The sequence below is a fragment of the Capricornis sumatraensis genome, chromosome 13 (assembly GCF_032405125.1).
Source record: "Capricornis sumatraensis isolate serow.1 chromosome 13, serow.2, whole genome shotgun sequence".
NCBI classification, from domain to species: Eukaryota; Metazoa; Chordata; class Mammalia; order Artiodactyla; family Bovidae; genus Capricornis; species Capricornis sumatraensis.
The window spans coordinates 31,226,772-31,245,749 of NC_091081.1; the positions used below are offsets into that span (position 1 = coordinate 31,226,772).

An 18,978-nucleotide genomic window follows, 5' to 3' on the forward strand; every position below is an offset into this window, starting at 1 on the left:
CAAAGCAAATATCTGTCTGTTTTGGATGACTTGGGAGCAACCCAATCGCAACAGTGAGATGAAAGATTCACAGATGTCTTCTGAATGATGGCTCAGAGAAGCATAGACAAGAATCAAAATCTGTATGTGCGACTACTAGAGGAGCAGCCCTGATTTGGCAAAATTCCTTCTGTTCTATAGATTATAGTTACTTTGGTTTGGGGGTGCATGACTTACTTTTTCTTTTAAAAAGTACGTATGCACACACTATACACATGCATACACACAGGCAATGGGAAATAGAGACTTTATCCAAGTTCAGAATAAAATATCCAAATGGTTAAAAAAAGAAAAAGCTTTTTCCCCTTAACCAAACAATTGCTGTACCCGTTTATTCCCTTTAACTTGCTTAAGTTTGGCTCCAGAATGATTGAAAATGTGACAATATCACTTATCATAACTATTGTTAGAGAAATTTTCTAGATCAAAGAAAGTGATTAGAATTGAAGGAAAATTAAGAGATTTTCCTACTAGAGATCACTGAAATTCTCATTAAGGTAATTACCCTTTTTGATGCTGCTATTCTTTTGATGATGGTATTCTTATTCTTTTTTGTTTTTAAGAAACGCTTTAATTAATAAAGGGTTTACTATATCCTTCTACTTCTCTGTGTATTCATTCTATTAATTTTTGAGAGTTTGAAATTGAAACTCCACCTAAAATCTTAATTCATCTACTTTAAAAAATAATTGTAATTATATAGTGGCATTATATGTAACCATTATATGTGATATGTTCTAAGTCTTTTGTACATATATTTCATAATTCAAAAAGTAAAAATAAAAGGTATTCTTTCACATCCCAGAAATATCCTTATGTAGTAGAATTAAGACATTTTCATTTACAAATGAACTAAGTAGTAAATATAAGAAGTAAAAAAATACAGCAAAAAGATAAATTAATGTACAAGGTTAATCCTTTCTTACATGCAAAGAAAGAATTATTCAATATGATTATCATAGATGATATATGTTTTCACTTAATGATACCACTTTCTTGTGCTTTTCTCTCATATGAAAAGTCTATTACAAATATCAATATTAACATAAATATCTTCTACTCTAAAGCTGACTAAAGGTTTTACGTAGCTGTTTAAAAGAAATATTCCCTGGTGGCTCAGAGGTTAAAGTGTCTGCCTCCAATGCGGGAGACCCAGGTTCGATCCCTGGGTCAGGAAGATCCCCTGGAGAAGGAAATGGCAATCCACTCCAGTATTCTTGCCTGGAGAATCCCATGGACGGAGAAGCCTAGTAGGTTACAGTCCATGGGGTTGAAAAGAGTCGGAAACGACTGAGCGACTTCACCTTCACCTTAAAGGAAAAACTTGTTTTGTGTAAATAAATAAGATCCTTGGTGATTTTTCTCATATAAGATTTAAATTCTAGTAATATTCTGCTTTGATTTGTGGTTGTGCTCTTTTACCTAGGAAATGGCAACCCACTCCGGTATTCTTGCCTGGAAAATTCCATGGACAGAGAAGCCGGGTGGGCTACATTCCATGGGGTTGCAAAGAGTCGGACATGTCTGAGGGCCCACAAGCTCTTTTTCCTAGCTGATGTATATACTCGTTTGAGAGGCAATATTATCTTAGTATTTAAAAATCCATTTCCATTTATACAAGCAGGTAGAACAAATGTCTTCTTTTAATTAAAGGATTCAATACAATATTGTCAGCTCTAAAAAAAGTCTAAGGAATTTTAACAACATGTTAAATAAGTAAACAAACACAATAACAGAGTGTGCAGAACACATAAAGAGAATGAATAAATCTTAATTGTTTGGGGAAGACACATGGCTTAACTTCAGTGCAAATATAAACTGAAACATTTATATATATAGATAATTATAAAACACTGGTGAAAGAAATCAAAGAGGACACTAATAGATGGAGAAATATACCATGTTTATGGATCGGAAAAATCAATATAGTGAAAATGAGTATACTACCTAAAGCAATCTATAGATTCAATCCAATCCCTATCAAGCTATCAACAGTATTTTTTCACAGAGCTAGAACAAATAATTTCACAATTTGTATGGAAATACAAAAAACCTCAAATAGCCAAAGCAATCTTGAGAAAGAAGAATGGACCTGGAGGACTCAACCTGCCTGACTTCAAGCTCTACTACAAAGCCACAGTCATCAAGACAGTCTCTTTAACAAGTGGTGCTGGGAAAACTGGTCAACCACTTGTAAAAGAATGAAACTAGATCACTTTCTAACACCATACACAAAAATAAACTCAAAATGGATTAAAGATCTAAACGTAAGACCAGAAACTATAAAACTCCTAGAGGAGAACATAGGCAAAACACTCTCCGACATAAATCACAGCAGGATCCTCTATGAACCTCCCAGAATATTGGAAATAAAAGCAAAAATAAACAAATGGGATTTAATTAAAATTAAAAGTTTCTGCACAACAAAGGAAAATATAAGCAAGGTGAAAAGACAGCCTTCTGAATGGGAGAAAATAATAGCAAATGAAGCAACTGACAAACAACTAATCTCAAAAATATACAAGCAACTTATGCAGCTCAATTCCAGAAAAATAAACAACCCAATCAAAAAATGGGCCAAAGAACTAAATAGACATTTCTCTAAAGAAGACATATGGATGGCTAACACATGAAAAGATGCTCAACATCACTCATTATCAGAGAAATGCAAATCAAAACCACAATGAGATACCACTTCACACCAGTCAGAATGGCTGCGATCCAAAAGTCTGCAAGCAATAAATGCTGGAGAGGGTGTGGAGAAAACGGAACCCTCTTACACTGTTGGTGGGAATGCAAACTAGTACAGCCACTATGGAGAAGAGTGTGGAGATTCCTTAAAAAATTGCAAATAGAACTGCCTTATGACCCAGCAATCCTGCTACTGGGCATACACACCGAGGAAACCAGAATGGAAAGAGACACATGTACCCCAATGTTCATCACAGCACTGTTTATAATATCCAGGACATGGAAACAACCTAGCTGTCCATCAGCAGATAAATGGATAAGAAAGCAGTGGTACATATACACAATGGAGTATTACTCAGCCATTAAAAAGAATACATTTGAATCAGTTCTAATGAGGTGGATGAAACTGGAGCTGATTATACAGAGTGAAGTAAGCCAGAAAGAAAAAACACCAATGCAGTATACTAAAGCATATATATGGAATTTAGAAAGATGGTAATGATGACCCTGTATGTCAGACAGCAAAAGAGACACAGATGTGTAGAGCAGACTTTTTGACTCTGAGGGAGAGGGAGAGGGTGCGATGATTTGGGAGAATGGCATTGAAACATGTATACTATCATGTAAGAAACGAATCACCAGTCTATGTTCGTTGCAGGATACAGGATGCTTGGGGCTGGTGCATGGGGATGATCCAGAGAGATGATATGGGGTGGGAGGTGGGAGGGGGGTTCATGTTTGGGAACTCATGTACACCTGTGGCAGATTCATGTTGATGTATGGCAAAACCAATGCAGTATTGTAAAGAAAAATAAAGTAAAAATAAAAATTTAAATTAAAAAAAACTCATAGACAAAAAATAAATAAATAAAAAGGAAAAAACAAAGACAGTATGGTACTGGCACAAAGACAGAAATATAGATCAATGGAACAAAATAGAAAGCCCAGAGATAAACCCATGCACCTATGGACACCTTATCTTTGACAAAGGAGGCAAGAATATACAATTGAGAAAAGACAATCACCTTAACAAGTGGTGCCGGGAAAACTTGACAACCACTTGTAAAAGAATGAAACTAGATCACTTTCTAACACCATACACAAAAATAAACTCAAAATGGATTAAAGATCTAAACGTAAGACCAGAAACTATAAAACTCCTAGAGGAGAACATAGGCAAAACACTCTCCGACATAAATCACAGCAGGATTCTCTATGACCCACCTCCCAGAATATTGGAAATAAAAGCAAAAATAAACAAATGAGATCTAATTAAAATTAAAAGCTGCTGCACAACAAAGGAAACTATAAGCAAGGTGAAAAGACAGCCTTCAGAATGGGAGAAAATAATAGCAAATGAAGCAACTGACAAACAACTAATCTCAAAAATATACAAGCAACTTATGCAGCTCAATTCCAGAAAAATAAACGACCCAATCAAAAAATGGGCCAAAGAACTAAACAGACATTTCCCCAAAGAAGACATACAGATGGCTAACAAACACATGAAAAGATGCTCAACATCACTCATTATCAGAGAAATGCAAATCAAAACCACAATGAAATACCATTTCACACCAGTCAGAATGGCTGCTATCCACGTCCACAAGCAATAAATGCTGAAGAGGGTGTGGAGAAAACGGAACCCTCTTACACTGTTGGTGGGAATGCAAACTAGTACAGCCACTATGGAGAACAGTGTGGAGACTCCTTAAAAAATTGCAAATAGAACTGCCTTATGACCCAGCAATCCCGCTACTGGGCATACACACCGAGGAAACCAGAATTGAAAGAGACACGTGTACCCCAGTGTTCATTGCAACACTGTTTATAATAGCCAGGACATGGAAGCAACCTAGCTGTCCATCACCAGATAAATGGATAAGAAAGCAGTGGTACATATACACAATAGAGTATTACTCAGCCATTAAAAAGAATACATTTGAATCAGTTCTAATGAGGTGGATGAAACTGGAGCCGATTATACAGAGTGATTAGTAAGCCAGAAAGAAAAACACCAATGCAGTATACTAAAGCATATATATGGAATTTAGAAAGATGGTAATGATAACCCTGTATGTGAGACAGCAAAAGAGACACAGATGTATAGAACAGTCTTTTGGACTCTGTGGGAGAGGGAGAGGGTGCGATGATTTGGGAGAATGGCATTGAAACATGTATAATATCATATATGAAATGAATCGCCAGTCCAGGTTTGATGCATGATGCAGGATGCTTGGGGCTGGTGCACTGGGATGACCCAGAGGGATGGTACAGGGAGGGAGGTGGGAGGCGGGGTTCAGGATGGGGAACACGTGTATACCCGTGGCGGATTCATGTTGATGTATGACCAAACCAATACAGTATTGTAAAGTAATTAGCCTCCAATTAAAATAAATAAATTTATATTAAAAAATAATTCAAATCCCCCCCCCCAAAAAAAAACACTTGAAACATTTGTCTGAATAAACAGATATAACTTAGAGAGCTAGATCAACTCTGGGATCTTAAGAAGAACTGATGGCCTTCTGCCTGGGAAGGATACCAAGGGTGATGCTGATACAATTGCCTAGTAAATCTGCTGAATCCTGTAGGAAATGCCCAGGCTCGTTGCAGAGAGTAGACTAAGAAGAATTCTTTGAAAGGTATGGGAGGCACCCTGGCACTTACAGTAGGTATGAATTACCCAGAATCTACATGGAGCTAATTTCTGTTTCTCAGTAATACTGGTCAAACTGGTGGTATAGAGCTGTCCTACACTTCTGAAAATGGCCTAGTTACACATCTCAGCTATGATCTCAAGAGACATAAAATTGAGAACACCATCAGTAGGCAAGAGAGCACTATGCCTCTTCTTTTCTTCCAGTCCTTATAGAATATGCAGATGAGAAAGATCCAGAGTCAGACCCATGAGGGATGATGGAGAGGGAGAAGAAGGGAGAGGGAGAGACAACCGGCAGATCCAGAAGTGGACCTGGAAGCCTGTTCTTCCTGTTGTGGGCATTTGACCATCGCTGAGCAGGATGGTGTGGTGCAGTGCCTGGCTGACCCCATTTCAGGAGACACGTGGAGACACTGTAGCCAGAACGACACTTTGCCTAGCCTCCCTTCTTCAAGTTCCTGCCTGTCTTCTATCTGCCCTGGCTCCCTTCCTACACTGGGTGCCCATTTCATCCATTTCTGGTCCCTGGTGTCTGCCTTTCCCAGGTGTTCTGCCTGGCCTCCTTCTCCCTGCCAGCCCTCCTTGACTGTATCCTGGGACAGCAAGCAAGTGTCGAGAGAGCATGCCTAGACAGAGTGAGAGTATCGTGAAGAAGACACGGCTGCTGTTGAATTGTAGACCAAGGGAGGAAGTACCACAGACCCTTCACAGTCATCCCTCTCAGGGAAGTTACTTTTGGCCCAACTTTACGGGCTGCCACCAACTGTTTCCTGGACTTCAGTAAATATCATGAGATACTTAATGACATGACACTTGCAGAATTATAATTATTAAGGGAAAAATATAGAAAACAACTCAAAACTCACGGCCAGTGACTGGATTTACCAGGTTTTGTTTCCAGTTACAAACTGTTTCTTATAAAGAAGAACAAAATGTAAAACCAATTTGGAAGTACATATAAATTATAGTAAGCCAGGTTACTTAATTTTTTAAAGTTAAATTTGATTTTTTCATTTCACCATTTTATAAAACTTAATTTTATACTTCTGGTACTCATTGATAAATTATGCTATTTTGAGTTAGAAAGTATTTTCTGTGAATTTCTCCACCCACTTTATTTTCTAATAAACTAAAATATGAGCTTATGATATCATCATGTCTTTTTTTCTTACAGCTTATCACCAAGGGTATTTTTAAAATTTTTTCACTGTGGCAAAATACACATACATACAATCTACTACCTTAACCATTTTAAATATACAGCTCAGCAGTCCTAAATACATTTAATCCTAAATACATCAGTAGTCCTAAATACATTCACAGTGTTGTATATCCAATCTCCAAATTTTTCATCTTGCACTAAGTAATTGTTTCACTTTTAACATACAACATTACTAAAACAAACTCCTTTGGGGAGGGGATTTCTTTCATGACAAACTATCTTTCATTGCTAACCCTCAGTGATCTTCTAAGAAGTTGTAACAAGAACTGTATTATACAGCCTTCAAAGTCTGGCAGCTAAACCAGCTCTCACACTGAGTCAAGACTTTATTTTATCTTGCTGCTTGCAGGCAAGTGCACAAGCCATGTCCTTTCATGGGTAAAAGGATGCAGTTAATAAGAATACACTTTTATCTCCCACCTGGGGGAAAACTTTTAAAGCAATGTAGTTAAGTTAGAACTTAACTTTTAAAGTAAAATAAAGTTTCTTTTACAGAAACACAATTAAAAGCTTCTCTTAAAGCAATATAGTTAAGTTAGAACTTTCTATGCAAACATCTAGATATTAAAATGCAACTGCTGATAGAATGGTAACAACTCTAGATGCCTTAGAGTAGGAAGGAAATGTAAGTAAATAAAATGCTTTTTATGGGAAAGAATCACTGTTTCCAAATATTGATATCATTTTACTTTGTATATCTTTGAGTTAAAGGTATATGAAGGGGAAAAGGCAGCAAAAGGCACCCATGACAACCACACAGAACTTCTGAAGGCAGCAAAGAGCAAAGGTTCAAACTCTTTCTTTGATCCTGATTTATTATCACGGTGCTTTGATATGTAATGACCTTTTAACCATCTATGATCTTTTTAACTATGTTTTTCAACCAGACAGGTGTTATTTTACACTGCTTTAATTCAGTAAAGTGTTTAGTTCCAGGAGTCAAATACTGGAAATGAAGCATTACCTTTTTAAAGATTCCAGACTCTGTAGGTAAAGCACCAGGCATCTCACAGGTGGTGTGAAAGAACTGGGACTCCCCGCAGTACAGTGTACATTCTTCATACTCTCCAGCCACATGTGCTCCGTCCACTACCTCCAAAGCTCTGTAAAGAGTGGAAATAACAACTTCTCAAGAACGCTAAAAACACAAGAGGCTAAAGGCACACTTCCCTCTGTATATTTCCAATCAGTCAAAATAATGAATCATTCTTCAAAACCTACAAAGAATTGTAGATAACTTGGTATTCTCATAGCACATTTATAAATAAACTTTGCTGACTTCCCTATGTGGCTAACAGAATTCTTTTAAATCCTGTGCAGAAAACAAATTGGAGACAGACAGTAAGTAAGTAAATTGTGAGATGGCTAGACAGATTTTGATCTGAAAGCAATACAAATTCATTTTATATTTGCTTGGTTGCTCTGCTGTCATTGCTCTTAAGGAAAAAAGAAAAAGCATTTGTATGTTTTTTGAACTCTGGAAAAAAAGTGAAAACGGATTCCTCCTAGTTAGGGGAAGAATCTAGGCTATGCCAGGCAAAGGAATCTGTTCTCAGGATTATCATATTTATTAGATTTAAAAGGAATGGAAACCAATAAAGGCAGTGTTTTAGCAGACACTGGTGGTTCCCTAACCTCAAACCATTTCCTTTATCCAAACCCAAAGCCTAACTGTCAAACCTCCAACATACATTTTCTTTGCTAACAACTCTGATTTGTTCAGATAGCTATTTTCCATGTGCTTCAGAGGAAGTTGCTTCCTGTCCTGGTAATCAATCATGGTTGGTCTAATCCTGGAATCCCCTCACCAGTAACTGACTAAGACATAAGCCCACATCTATCTCTCTAGCTGATACCATCACATTGATTTAGGTCTCCCTGATCCTTAAAGTCTTTGTATTTACTTAAGTAGTCGCTCAGTCATGTCTGACTCTATGAGACCCCATGGACTGTAGCCTACCAGTCTCCTCCATTCATGCAATTTTCCAGTGTTTGTACTTCACCTTATATCTGATGCAATTCTGGCCACTAGATGTGAGGGACATCTGTTGAAGAAATCATGAGAAGGTCTTTCTCTTAAAAGACAGTTTACAGAAAGTTATAGTCCTTCCCTGCAGGCCAGTATCATGCCTGTATGTGATGAATGTGACAGCATCCTGGAATCAGCAGTGGCATTAGCCTTTGGAGAAGAGATGGAGAAGAAAGCAGGGCAAAAATGTGAGAGCAATTTGCATCTTCAAGTACTCTGTTGAGTAGCTGAATTAACCAATCCTAGACCTGTCTGGAAAATCCCATGGACAGAGGAGCCTGGTGGGGTGAAGTCCATGGGGTCGCTGAGAGTCAGACACGACTGAGTGACTTCACTTTCACTTTTCACTTTCATGCATTGGAGAAGGAAATGGCAACCCACTCCAGTGTTCTTGCCTGGAGAATCCCAGGGACAGGGGAGCCTGGTGGGCTGCCGTCTATGGGGTCGCACAGAGTCGGACACGACTGAAGCGACTTAGCAGCAGCAGCAGCAGCAGCAGACCTGCCCTAGCTCTGAAGTTCTTATTACATTGCATATAAATGTCCCATTCTTTAAGTCTTTTTGAGTCGAATGTTCTCTGTTACCTGCAGTTGAGCATCGTAACTGATACAAGGGTTGATGTATTTCTTAAGCATATACTTAAGACTGAGAAGATACTGGACCAGGAGAAGGCGGCTCATGAAGATAACTAAAAATTAAAGTCTTTAATATTTCACAGAAGAAATAAAAGCCTATGAGGAATTTCTATCAATACAATGAACCAAGGATAAAAAGTAGGGCAAAGCACTAACACTTTAAGAGATGAGGAGGCATAAATCAATGAGGTAATATTAACAAGGAAGAAATGTATGGGAGTGACTATAAGAAATCCATCTTGTACCTCTTTGTTTTGGAAAACATTATTCTTTGTGCTACAGAAAATGTGAAGGTATTTCAACAGCAACAATTTCTTTTTGTCTTCCCTCCCAATTTTGTTTAAAAGTAATTTTTGTACAGAGTAAATACAACTCAATCAATATTGAAGGGAACTGAAATAAAAAGTAATTTCTTTAGCCCAGTTATATTTCTCTCTGCATAAGTAACCACTCTGAACAGTTTCCTTCCTGCAATGTTCATGCCATATATAAGGACTTAAAAATTTCTACCCTCTGAAAGTAAGTGTTGAAGTTCACCTTAGAGGAAAATCTCTCCTTAGGAATTATAGATGGCATTTATAGAAAAATAGGGATAGAAAAATACACCTAGCTTCAAAGAATTACATAACATTTGAAAAGTATCTTATGACTGAGAAGGTGTTAAAGACTTACCACAGATGTATGTTTGTATCACGATTTATTTTTATTAACTGGACATTGACCCTACATCACAGCCCCTGTGCTGCTTCTGCTCACAAATAAGCCAAGAAGAGCAGCAAGCAAGTGAAGACCACTAGGACTGTAGCAGAGAAAATGAAATCTAACGCCATACTGCATCTGTTTCTTTTACTTTAACTTTTGTGTTCTGTTGTCTTTGTTCTCAGCTGTGTCCGACTCTTCGTGACACTGTGGACTGTAGCCTGCCACGCTCCTCTGTCCATGGGATTTTCCATGCAAGAATACTAGAAATGGGTTGCCATTTCCTTCTCTATTGTTTTTGCTACAGTTAATCACTAAAAGGAGATTGCCTATAGCTTCAAGTATATGTGATGGCCCATATCTTGGAATCCTGCCCCCTAAGCCTGACCTGTACCCTCATTTAGCTCACAGGAAACATCCTCACCAAGGCCCACCTATAAATGACTGCCAGAATAAAGCAATTAACACATCTCTTCCAGAGTCTGGTTGGAACCAGGAATTATTTGCAACAACTATTACCTTTTTAAACTCTACCTCCTCACCCCCCACTCTTTGTTTTATAAAAGAAGCTAGCATCCAAACCCAGGCAAGATGGCTCTCTGGGACACAGAGAGCTTCTCTGCCTGCTGGCTTTCCAAATAAAGTCACTATTTCTGCCCCAACAACTGGTGTCTCAATTTATTGGCCTGTTTGTTGTGCAAGGAGTAGTATGAGCTCGGACTTGGTAACAAGACTTGAAAATGGATTCCAACCACTGAAGTCTTATGAATTGTAAAAGTAAAAAGAAAAGTATAGAAAGTCTACCACTTTTAAGATTTTTTCTTTTTGAAGAGAAAAATATGTGCCCATTGAATGAATCTAGAGATGAAGTGATAAACTTGAACTACATATGCTTCCTAAGCTGTGTATTGTTGGAGGTGGGCAGAGATCCAAAATGGAGTTCTCTCTTCCTGCTAGATACTTTTGTATTGTGTGATTAAAAGCTAGCAAGGGTGCTCTTTTTATGTATTTTTCTTGTGATCCAACCCCTGCCTATAGTATAGGATTCTTTTGCCTGCAAGTAATAGCAATTCCAACTCACAGAAGCCTGCTGCTGCTGCTAAATCGCTTCAGTCGTGTCCGACTCTGTGCGGCCCCACACACGGCAGTCCACTAGGCTCCTCTGTCCCTGGGATTCTCCAGGCAAGAACACTGGAGTGGGTTGCCATTTCCTTCTCCAATGTGTGAAAGTGAAAAGTGAAAGTGAAGTCGCTCAGTCGTGCCCGACTCTTAGCAACCTCATGGACTGCAGCCTACTAGGCTCCTCCGTCCATGGGATTTTCCAAGCAAGAGTACTGGAGTTGGGTGCCATTGCCTTCTCCCACAGAAGCCTAATCAAAGACGAATATAAATCACTGAATATAAAGCGAGAGAGGTGGACTGAGTTCATTTAATCAGTTTATTCCATTGCTGCTGAACTGAGTGGCTGCTACAGTTCTGGTCATCATGTATAGATACATGATAATTCCAGGTGATGAAAAGACTATCTCTTCCTGCATCTCTCTCTCAGAAGTAAGGAAGTCTTCTCTAGAAACCACCTAGCAGACTTCTCTGCATATCTCATGTCTACAGCAAAACCACTGGGGGACCTACCCCCAGAGGCTGGGGCCAGAGGGGCATCACAGTGCACAGGGTGGGCACCGGAACAAGCTGGGCTCTATTAGGAAAGGGGCAGGGGAGGGAGTGGATACAGATGTTTGTGTGTGTCACTCCACCTCCCTGTCTAATTACATGTCCCCCACACTTGGTAGACTGTTGTTAGATAAAGAGTTGAGATATATTCACGATTGAATTTGAATTACCAAAGCAGAAACATTCATGATTCTGGCCTCACTGTATGTTAAACCCAGGCAGTTTGCTTGCTCTCCTGGCTTGGGGATAAACTAACAAGACTTAGCCTGCTCTCCAAGGGTCAATCTGTATGCTTGGGGTCATGATCTCAGAAGGCAGATTTAGCTTCTCCATGGCCTGAGGAAAGGGATGACCCTCATACGTAGTCCAGGCAAGGTCCTTGCTTCACTCATAATTCCCAAGCCATTAACTGCAGAGAGTTGTGCTACAGCAAGTAACTTCTGACCTCCCTTGGAGGGGAGGGGGATGAGGTGTTGGCTGAATTTCTTTTCCTCTAAACCAAGATCCAAGCATGGCTGCTGACCACATGGTAACAGGCATCATTAATTCGAAGTTGGCTCCAGGACTCAGTTGGGAGGTAAAGAAAGGCCACAGGGTGTGTGGGCTCAGAGGGTTTTGCAAGCTGAGTTCCGTTTTAGGAGCTTCACGCCCCAGACACATTTTCTAGTTCCTCTCTAGTGTCAGGCACAGAATTTCTACTCCCAGCAAACGTATTACACAAGTTTGTCTCCTGAAACGCAACCTTCACAAAACATTACACAGACATAAAATACCTAGAATTGTGCTGAAGGGGGCCCTGGGCCCTACAGTAATTTAAATAATATCTAGCTCTCATTGTTTCAGCAACCATTTTTATATCTCCTTTCATGTATCATACAAAGTAAAGGTAAGGAAACCCACTCCAAACCCTCAGGACATTAAGATATAGTAGACATAGGAACTCATCATATGGACAAAATATTTCAATTGTGAATAAGTTACAGACAAAGCTAGACACAGATAAGTCCCCCTTGTTGTTGTTGTTCAGTCGTTAAGTCGTGTCCGACTCTTTGTCACCCCATGAACTGCAGCATGCCAGGCTTCCTGGTCCTTCACTATCTCTGGGAGTTTGCTCAAACTCATGTCCATTGAGTCAGTGATGCCCTCCAACCATCTCATCCTCTGTTGCCCCTTTCTTCTCTTGCCCTCAAACTTTCCCAGCATCAGGGTCTTTTCAAATGAGTTGGCTCGTTTCCCTAGCTTAAAAGGAGATCTTAACAAGTGTTTGCAACCAGAAAGACCAATTGAAAATTTCATTTTTCTTTTCCAAAGGATATACTTTCAGTTTAACTCCTGATGAGTAGGCTGCAGGTGGTTGTAAGAAAGGCTAAGTATGGCCCCCTGGGGGAAATCTAAGATTTATAAATGGAAATAGAGCTTCCTTTCTGAATAATCACTACTGGTCTGTTATTAAGGCCATTATTTCTGGGGTTAAAAAACAAAATAAAATCCCCCTCCCCACCCCAAATTGCCATACTAGTCTGGAGTTTTATCAGTGGAAAATCTAACTGGCTAGTTTGCAATCTTTCTTTTTCTTAGTACAGGTATTATCCTGCCAGAGTGAAGGGAGTTTCGGTGTTAAGTACTTTATTTTACTCAGACTCATAAGTGGAATACTGGCCCACTCATTGCATTATTTTCTGTTCCTTTTTTTTATCTGGTTTGCTTTCAAAGCCATATTTCCTTTCTTGGAGTTTTTTCCTTAATATATATATTTTATTGGAGTATAGTTGACTTACAATGTTTCAGGTGCACAGCAAGGTGATTCAGTTACACATACACATATATTATTTTAAAAATTATTTCCATTACAAGTTATTACAAAATACTGAATATAGTTCCCTGTGCTATACAGTAAACCTTTGTTGCTTATTGTATATCTAGTTTTTAAATTAGAAATCTAGCATTCTATTCACATCAAGTCAAACAAGTGGAATTAAATGTCATAAATTTTTTATGACATTTTTTCAAATGTCAAAAATTCATAAGTTTTCTAAAACATATATTATACATATTATTTGTATATATGAATCACAAAAGCTTTTCTACTATGCTTCTCCTTGGAGATTAAGTTGGTATAAAATTAATAATAATACAATTGTTGGCCCTTTCCTAAATTAAAAGTTATTTATGGTTATTTCCAGGCAAATACAAGCTTTATGAGGCTTGAGGAGAATATAATTTTGGGGCCCTCTTGAAAAAGAAAACAAAGTATCCTACTTTTTCAAAATATATAGCACTAGGGTCCCATGTGCTGAAGTTGCCCATGAAACTTTAGCTTTTGTTTCCTATAAATCCACCTCAGGTTTTTCCTGATCAGGTCGGCTTCATCAAGCTGCTCCTTGAGCATTTTAACATATGTAGCCAAATATAAAGCAAATTATGAGTTTCTCTATCTAATAATTCTTGGTTCAGAGATAATGTACATGTAAAACAAATGAGGCACAAAAGATTTCTAGGGCATGAATGTGAGAATTGGACCATAAAGAAGGCTGAGCAATGAAGAATTGATACTTTAGAACTATGGTCCTGGAGAAGACTTTTGAGAGTTCCCTGGACAGCAAGGAAATCAAACCAGTGAATCTTAAAAGAATCAACCCTGAAGACCAGACTCTGGAAGGACTGATGCTAAAGCTGAAGCTTCAATTCTTTGAAAAAGACCCTGCTGCTAGGAAAGATTGAGGGCAGGAGGAAAAAGGAGTGACAGAGGATGAGATCACCTCTGTGATGTTGGATGGCAACACCGACTCAATGGACATGAGTTTGAGCAAACTTTGGGAGATGGGGAAGGACAGGGAGGCCTGCCGTGCTGCAGTCCATGGGGTTGCAGAGCTGGACACGCCTTAGCGACTCAACAACTAGGGTCTAAATTGATGCTCTACTGCCATCCAGTGGCTACTTAAAGAATTCTTGGTGTGTTCTAATAAGCCTCAGAGCTGTAACTTGAACAAAAAAAAGGTGCGGCCAAGAGAGCTGAAAACACCAGATATTAGAGCCACTCCTCTGAATTAAGACTGTAGTTATAAGGCTACATAAGTTTGCTGGCCAGAAAGGAAGGGAGGAAACTTTTAATTTATTAACAAGCAGCACTAAGTAGAATGTGTAGTAGTATTAGTATTTCATTGATGCAATTGCTAAATGGTAGGGAGCTAACATATATGGAGCAATCCTGCTAATATGAGGCCCTGTATCAGATTATGGACATACCGTCAGATAATTCTAGGCCTGGAAAGGCCCCTAGTGATTACCTGGTGCAGTCCCTCATTGCACATTTGAGGAGACATTGGCTCTGAGAAACCAAGAGGCTGCCAGGGCTCTGGGCCCGCTGCTTACCCATGTGCGTGGAACTAATGCTAGGCTTCTCTGCCAAGGCTCACCAAGAGTCAGCTAATGTCAGTGTGACAATAGAACCACACCAATCTATCCCACTGCCGGAAAACAAACAAAAAACTAATATATTTCTCTTGGAAAACCAAGGATTTTGGATTTACAGAATGGGTTTTCCCTTCAAAAGCAATGTTGTATTCAAGTTTGTATTTTTCTCTTGTAAATGAGACATGAAATATAGCAATGTATAAACAGATTTCAGTCATACCAGCCTAGCCATTACCCATGTGATCTTGGCTCATTGCTTAACTTCTTGCAGCCTCAGTTTCCTCATTTGCAAAACAGGGATTATAATCAGATTGTCATGAGAATTAACTTAGGTAACACAAAACACTTAGTCTAGTACTGCTCCATAACAGGTGCTCAATATGTATCAGCTATTTTGATACCCTAACTCCCAGTTTAGAGACTGATTTCAAATTCTCTGCAGATGAGTTTCATGGTCACAAATCCTCAGTTGGATGGATAAATTATAAACTCTCTATGCTCATCCACGTTTTGAAAATCCAAAACACCCTGATAGTTTAAGACATATAAAAAATACTACATCATTAATCCAAGTATTTTGTGTCAGCAAATGGTAATAGCTTTTAACGCAGAAGCACTGCCATCTAGTGGTTACACAAGTTTCAATTTTATCATCTTTTTTAGTCGTGTTTTTGTAAAAACTTTCTGGGGGTGTCCCTGGTGACTCAGTGGTAAAGAATCTGCCTGACAATGCTGCAGACCCGGGAGGCACAGGTTCAATCTCTGGTCGGGAAGAACCCCTGGAGAAGAAAATGGCAACCCACTCTAGTATTCTTGCCTGGGAAATCCCATGGGCAGAGGAGCCTAGGGGGTCACAGTCCATGAGGTCACAAAGAGTTGAATGTAACATAGCAACAAAACAACAACAAAACTCCCTGGTCTGGCTCGTCTCTATTGTTTCTAACTTTCTGGGCCCCTTGATTTTTTTTATTTTTAAAGCAAGATAGATATTTATTGTAATGCACTGCCAAGTAAACTGGCAGATGCCACAAACAAATAATAAAACATTTTTCTATAGCTCATTATTTCCATAAAACAAACCATTTTTCAGTTATCATTTCTGAAACAGAATATAAACCCAACTATAAATAACCAAGAAAAAAAAAAAGTGGCCATGAAACCGCAGTGCAGTGTGTATCACTAAACCAGATGTTTTAAATGGTAGCTAGAAAGCTGGGAGCTATCTCCCAATGTGCTGTGTAGGAGAGTCCCCCTCATATTTGTCCAAGTTCCCCTCATATCTGACCACTGGGAATGCAGATCACTTTCTCTCCAACAGAGCCTGGGGACTTCTGCCCTTATAATTCCATGTTGTGAAATCTAGGCTTTGGGTGCTGCAGAGTTAGTGAAATTTAACCAAGCTGTCTCAGGACCAATAAGTAATATGTCAATTTTTGTCATTTGTGATCACTTCCCAAGACTAATAAACTGTGAAGCACCCCCCTCCCTCACTCCTGCCCCTGGAACCAGGATGAGCTCAGTCAAGTTTGGCTTTATTAGTATTTGTTCCAGAGGAAAGAAGAGTCTCAATCTGAGCAAGAACAGAGGACCAGAGACCAAAACCACCCAGGAATCACTGCCCTAAGCCCTGAGGAACTGAGGACCTTGGTCTGGGTCTCAAGGAAGGGCTTAGGTTTATCACAAATCTTGTGTTTCATTAATGACTGCACATGATCTCTCTTAGAGTCACTGAGGGCTCCCCTGGTAGCTCAGCTGGTATAGAACCTGCCTGCAATGTGGGAGACCGGGGTTCAATCCCTGGGTTGGGAAGATCTCCTGGAGAAGGGAACGGCTACCTATTCCAGTATTCTGGCCTGGAGAATTCCATGGACTATATAGTCCATGGTGTCGCAAAGAGTCGGACATGACTGAGCAACTTTCACTTTCACTCAGAGGTGCTAAAATTCCTGGCCTTTTCCCCCACATCTCTTTATAATATTCAAATTGAACAAGGTTGGTTTTTAGTTGTAAAAATAGAAAAAAGTTTCTTGGTTGCTGGCATTTTTCTTCTAAGTCTGTCAAATTCCTATAATCCAATGGCAGAGAAAATGTAGGTCCTTCTTTTGATGGCACGTATAATCCCCAAAGAAAGACTCATGCCTTTGCTAAGGTCGTAAATAACAAATACCTAATGCAAGAGAATTTTAAATTGCTATCTTTTGCAACACAAAACAAAGCTAATGGTGATTATATAACCATGGAGCAGGCAAGGAGCAGGAAACTTGGCAGAATATGGTTCTGTGTACAACAGCAGAAAACCAAGCCCCAAGCCACCAGGGACAGCTCTTGGGAGTCAACCCTGAGTTCTGCTCCCATCATTCAACCTCCAGTCACTGGTGAGGGGTGCTTTGTCATCACACCTGAGCTTGCTTTGAGAGACACAAAAGATGCAGCCACATGGGCCGCTTTGTTAGGCAAACTGCAGAAAAACTGAGAAGGGTGTAAGCTACCATCTTATTTAATATTCTCCCTATAGTGACTGAAATTTTCTCTCTTTCTTAAATGTAAAAAACAACAAACAAACAAACAAAAAAAACCTTTTCTTTTCCTCACCAGTTGTCTTTCAGACAATGTGGACTGTATACCTGATCATGAATAAATGTAATTATATAGAATTATATAGAACTTCATGAATATGCAATCTGTAAAGTAATTATTTCTCTGGCTTATGACACTACTATTCCTTTAGTTTTTTTTTTTTTTAATCCTCCTTTATTTACGTTGTTAACTGAAGATAAACTACTATAAGCCTTGGAGGAAGAAGTGATGGGGCAGCAGTTATAAATACATGGAACATACTTTCACCTCACCAGTATGATGTCCATCTATCCCTGTCTATTCTAACTACCACCATCTACTTCCTAACTTCATTACCTCTTCAATTTAGAGAGTTTTCCAGCTATTTGCTATCGGGTCTCTCCTGCATCCTCCAACCCATTCTAACGTTACAAATAGATTGATCTTCCTGGTGTACATTTGTGTTTGAAAACCATTAGATGGTTCAACACTGTGTGCAGAAGAGTTTTAACTCCACAGTTTAGTATTCAAGCCCTTCCATCTTTTGGACCCAGTTCACCTTTTCAAACATAGCTTCCCTACACACCTCATGTTATAGGCAATTTTACTACATTTTGGCTTTACCATAATCATGACGACTCTCTCTCGCCTCAGACAGTAAGTCCTTTTTGGATCCATGAGGCTAACTCCCTCTGTTTCTGTCACATCAACAACATCTGTCACATTACAGACATTTAGCAAGGGCTTCCTGGGTGAAAGAATACAAAGCCCCATTTTGCAAAGATGGTTTGACTCATAACTACAACAGCTGCTTGCAGAGACTATTGCTATTTATGACTGTTTCAAATAATGTCAATGTAAAGCTTTGGTTCAAAAGCTCCTCTTCCTTCCTAGGCTGGTCTAGCATGTCTACTGTTATTTTCCACAAGTCTATGGTGATGTCACACACCTTTATAGCATCAGGTCAACTTTATAGCATCTTTACTATGCATCATCTGCTTCCTTTGCTCACCTTTGCCCCACTTAGCTCACTAATCCAAAAGGACTCTGGTGCCAGCCGCAGTTCATAAGAGTTTATGAAATTCTGGGGTCCCTAAAGAACCTGGCTCTGAACTTCTCTGCCTTAGTTAGTTCTTTCAGGCACTCAGAGAATTATCTTTGTCAACCTAGAGCTTTTATAATAATTGCATTGCTGTAAACATCATTACTTTGTAGCATTTTTAGAAGCAATTAAGTTTCAGGAGAGGTTGTGTAATTTGTTCCTTGCACCAAAAATGTTTAGCATTTGCTGTATTTCCTGAACTCACAAATACTAATTTTTCTTACAAATCAGATATTCTCAAAATTCTCACACCTGTCA

General features: G+C 39.1%; 1 protein-coding gene across 1 annotated transcript in view; it reads right to left on the reverse strand.

Moving 5' to 3' along the window:
• Window positions 1-18,978, reverse strand: part of CRYBG1 (crystallin beta-gamma domain containing 1) — a 228,456-nt gene that overhangs the window by 122,101 nt on the left and 87,377 nt on the right. The window contains exon 2 of the mRNA XM_068984914.1: window positions 7,579-7,717. Coding sequence (XP_068841015.1) covers window positions 7,579-7,717 — 139 coding nt within the window. The remainder of the gene's footprint in view (window positions 1-7,578; window positions 7,718-18,978) is intronic.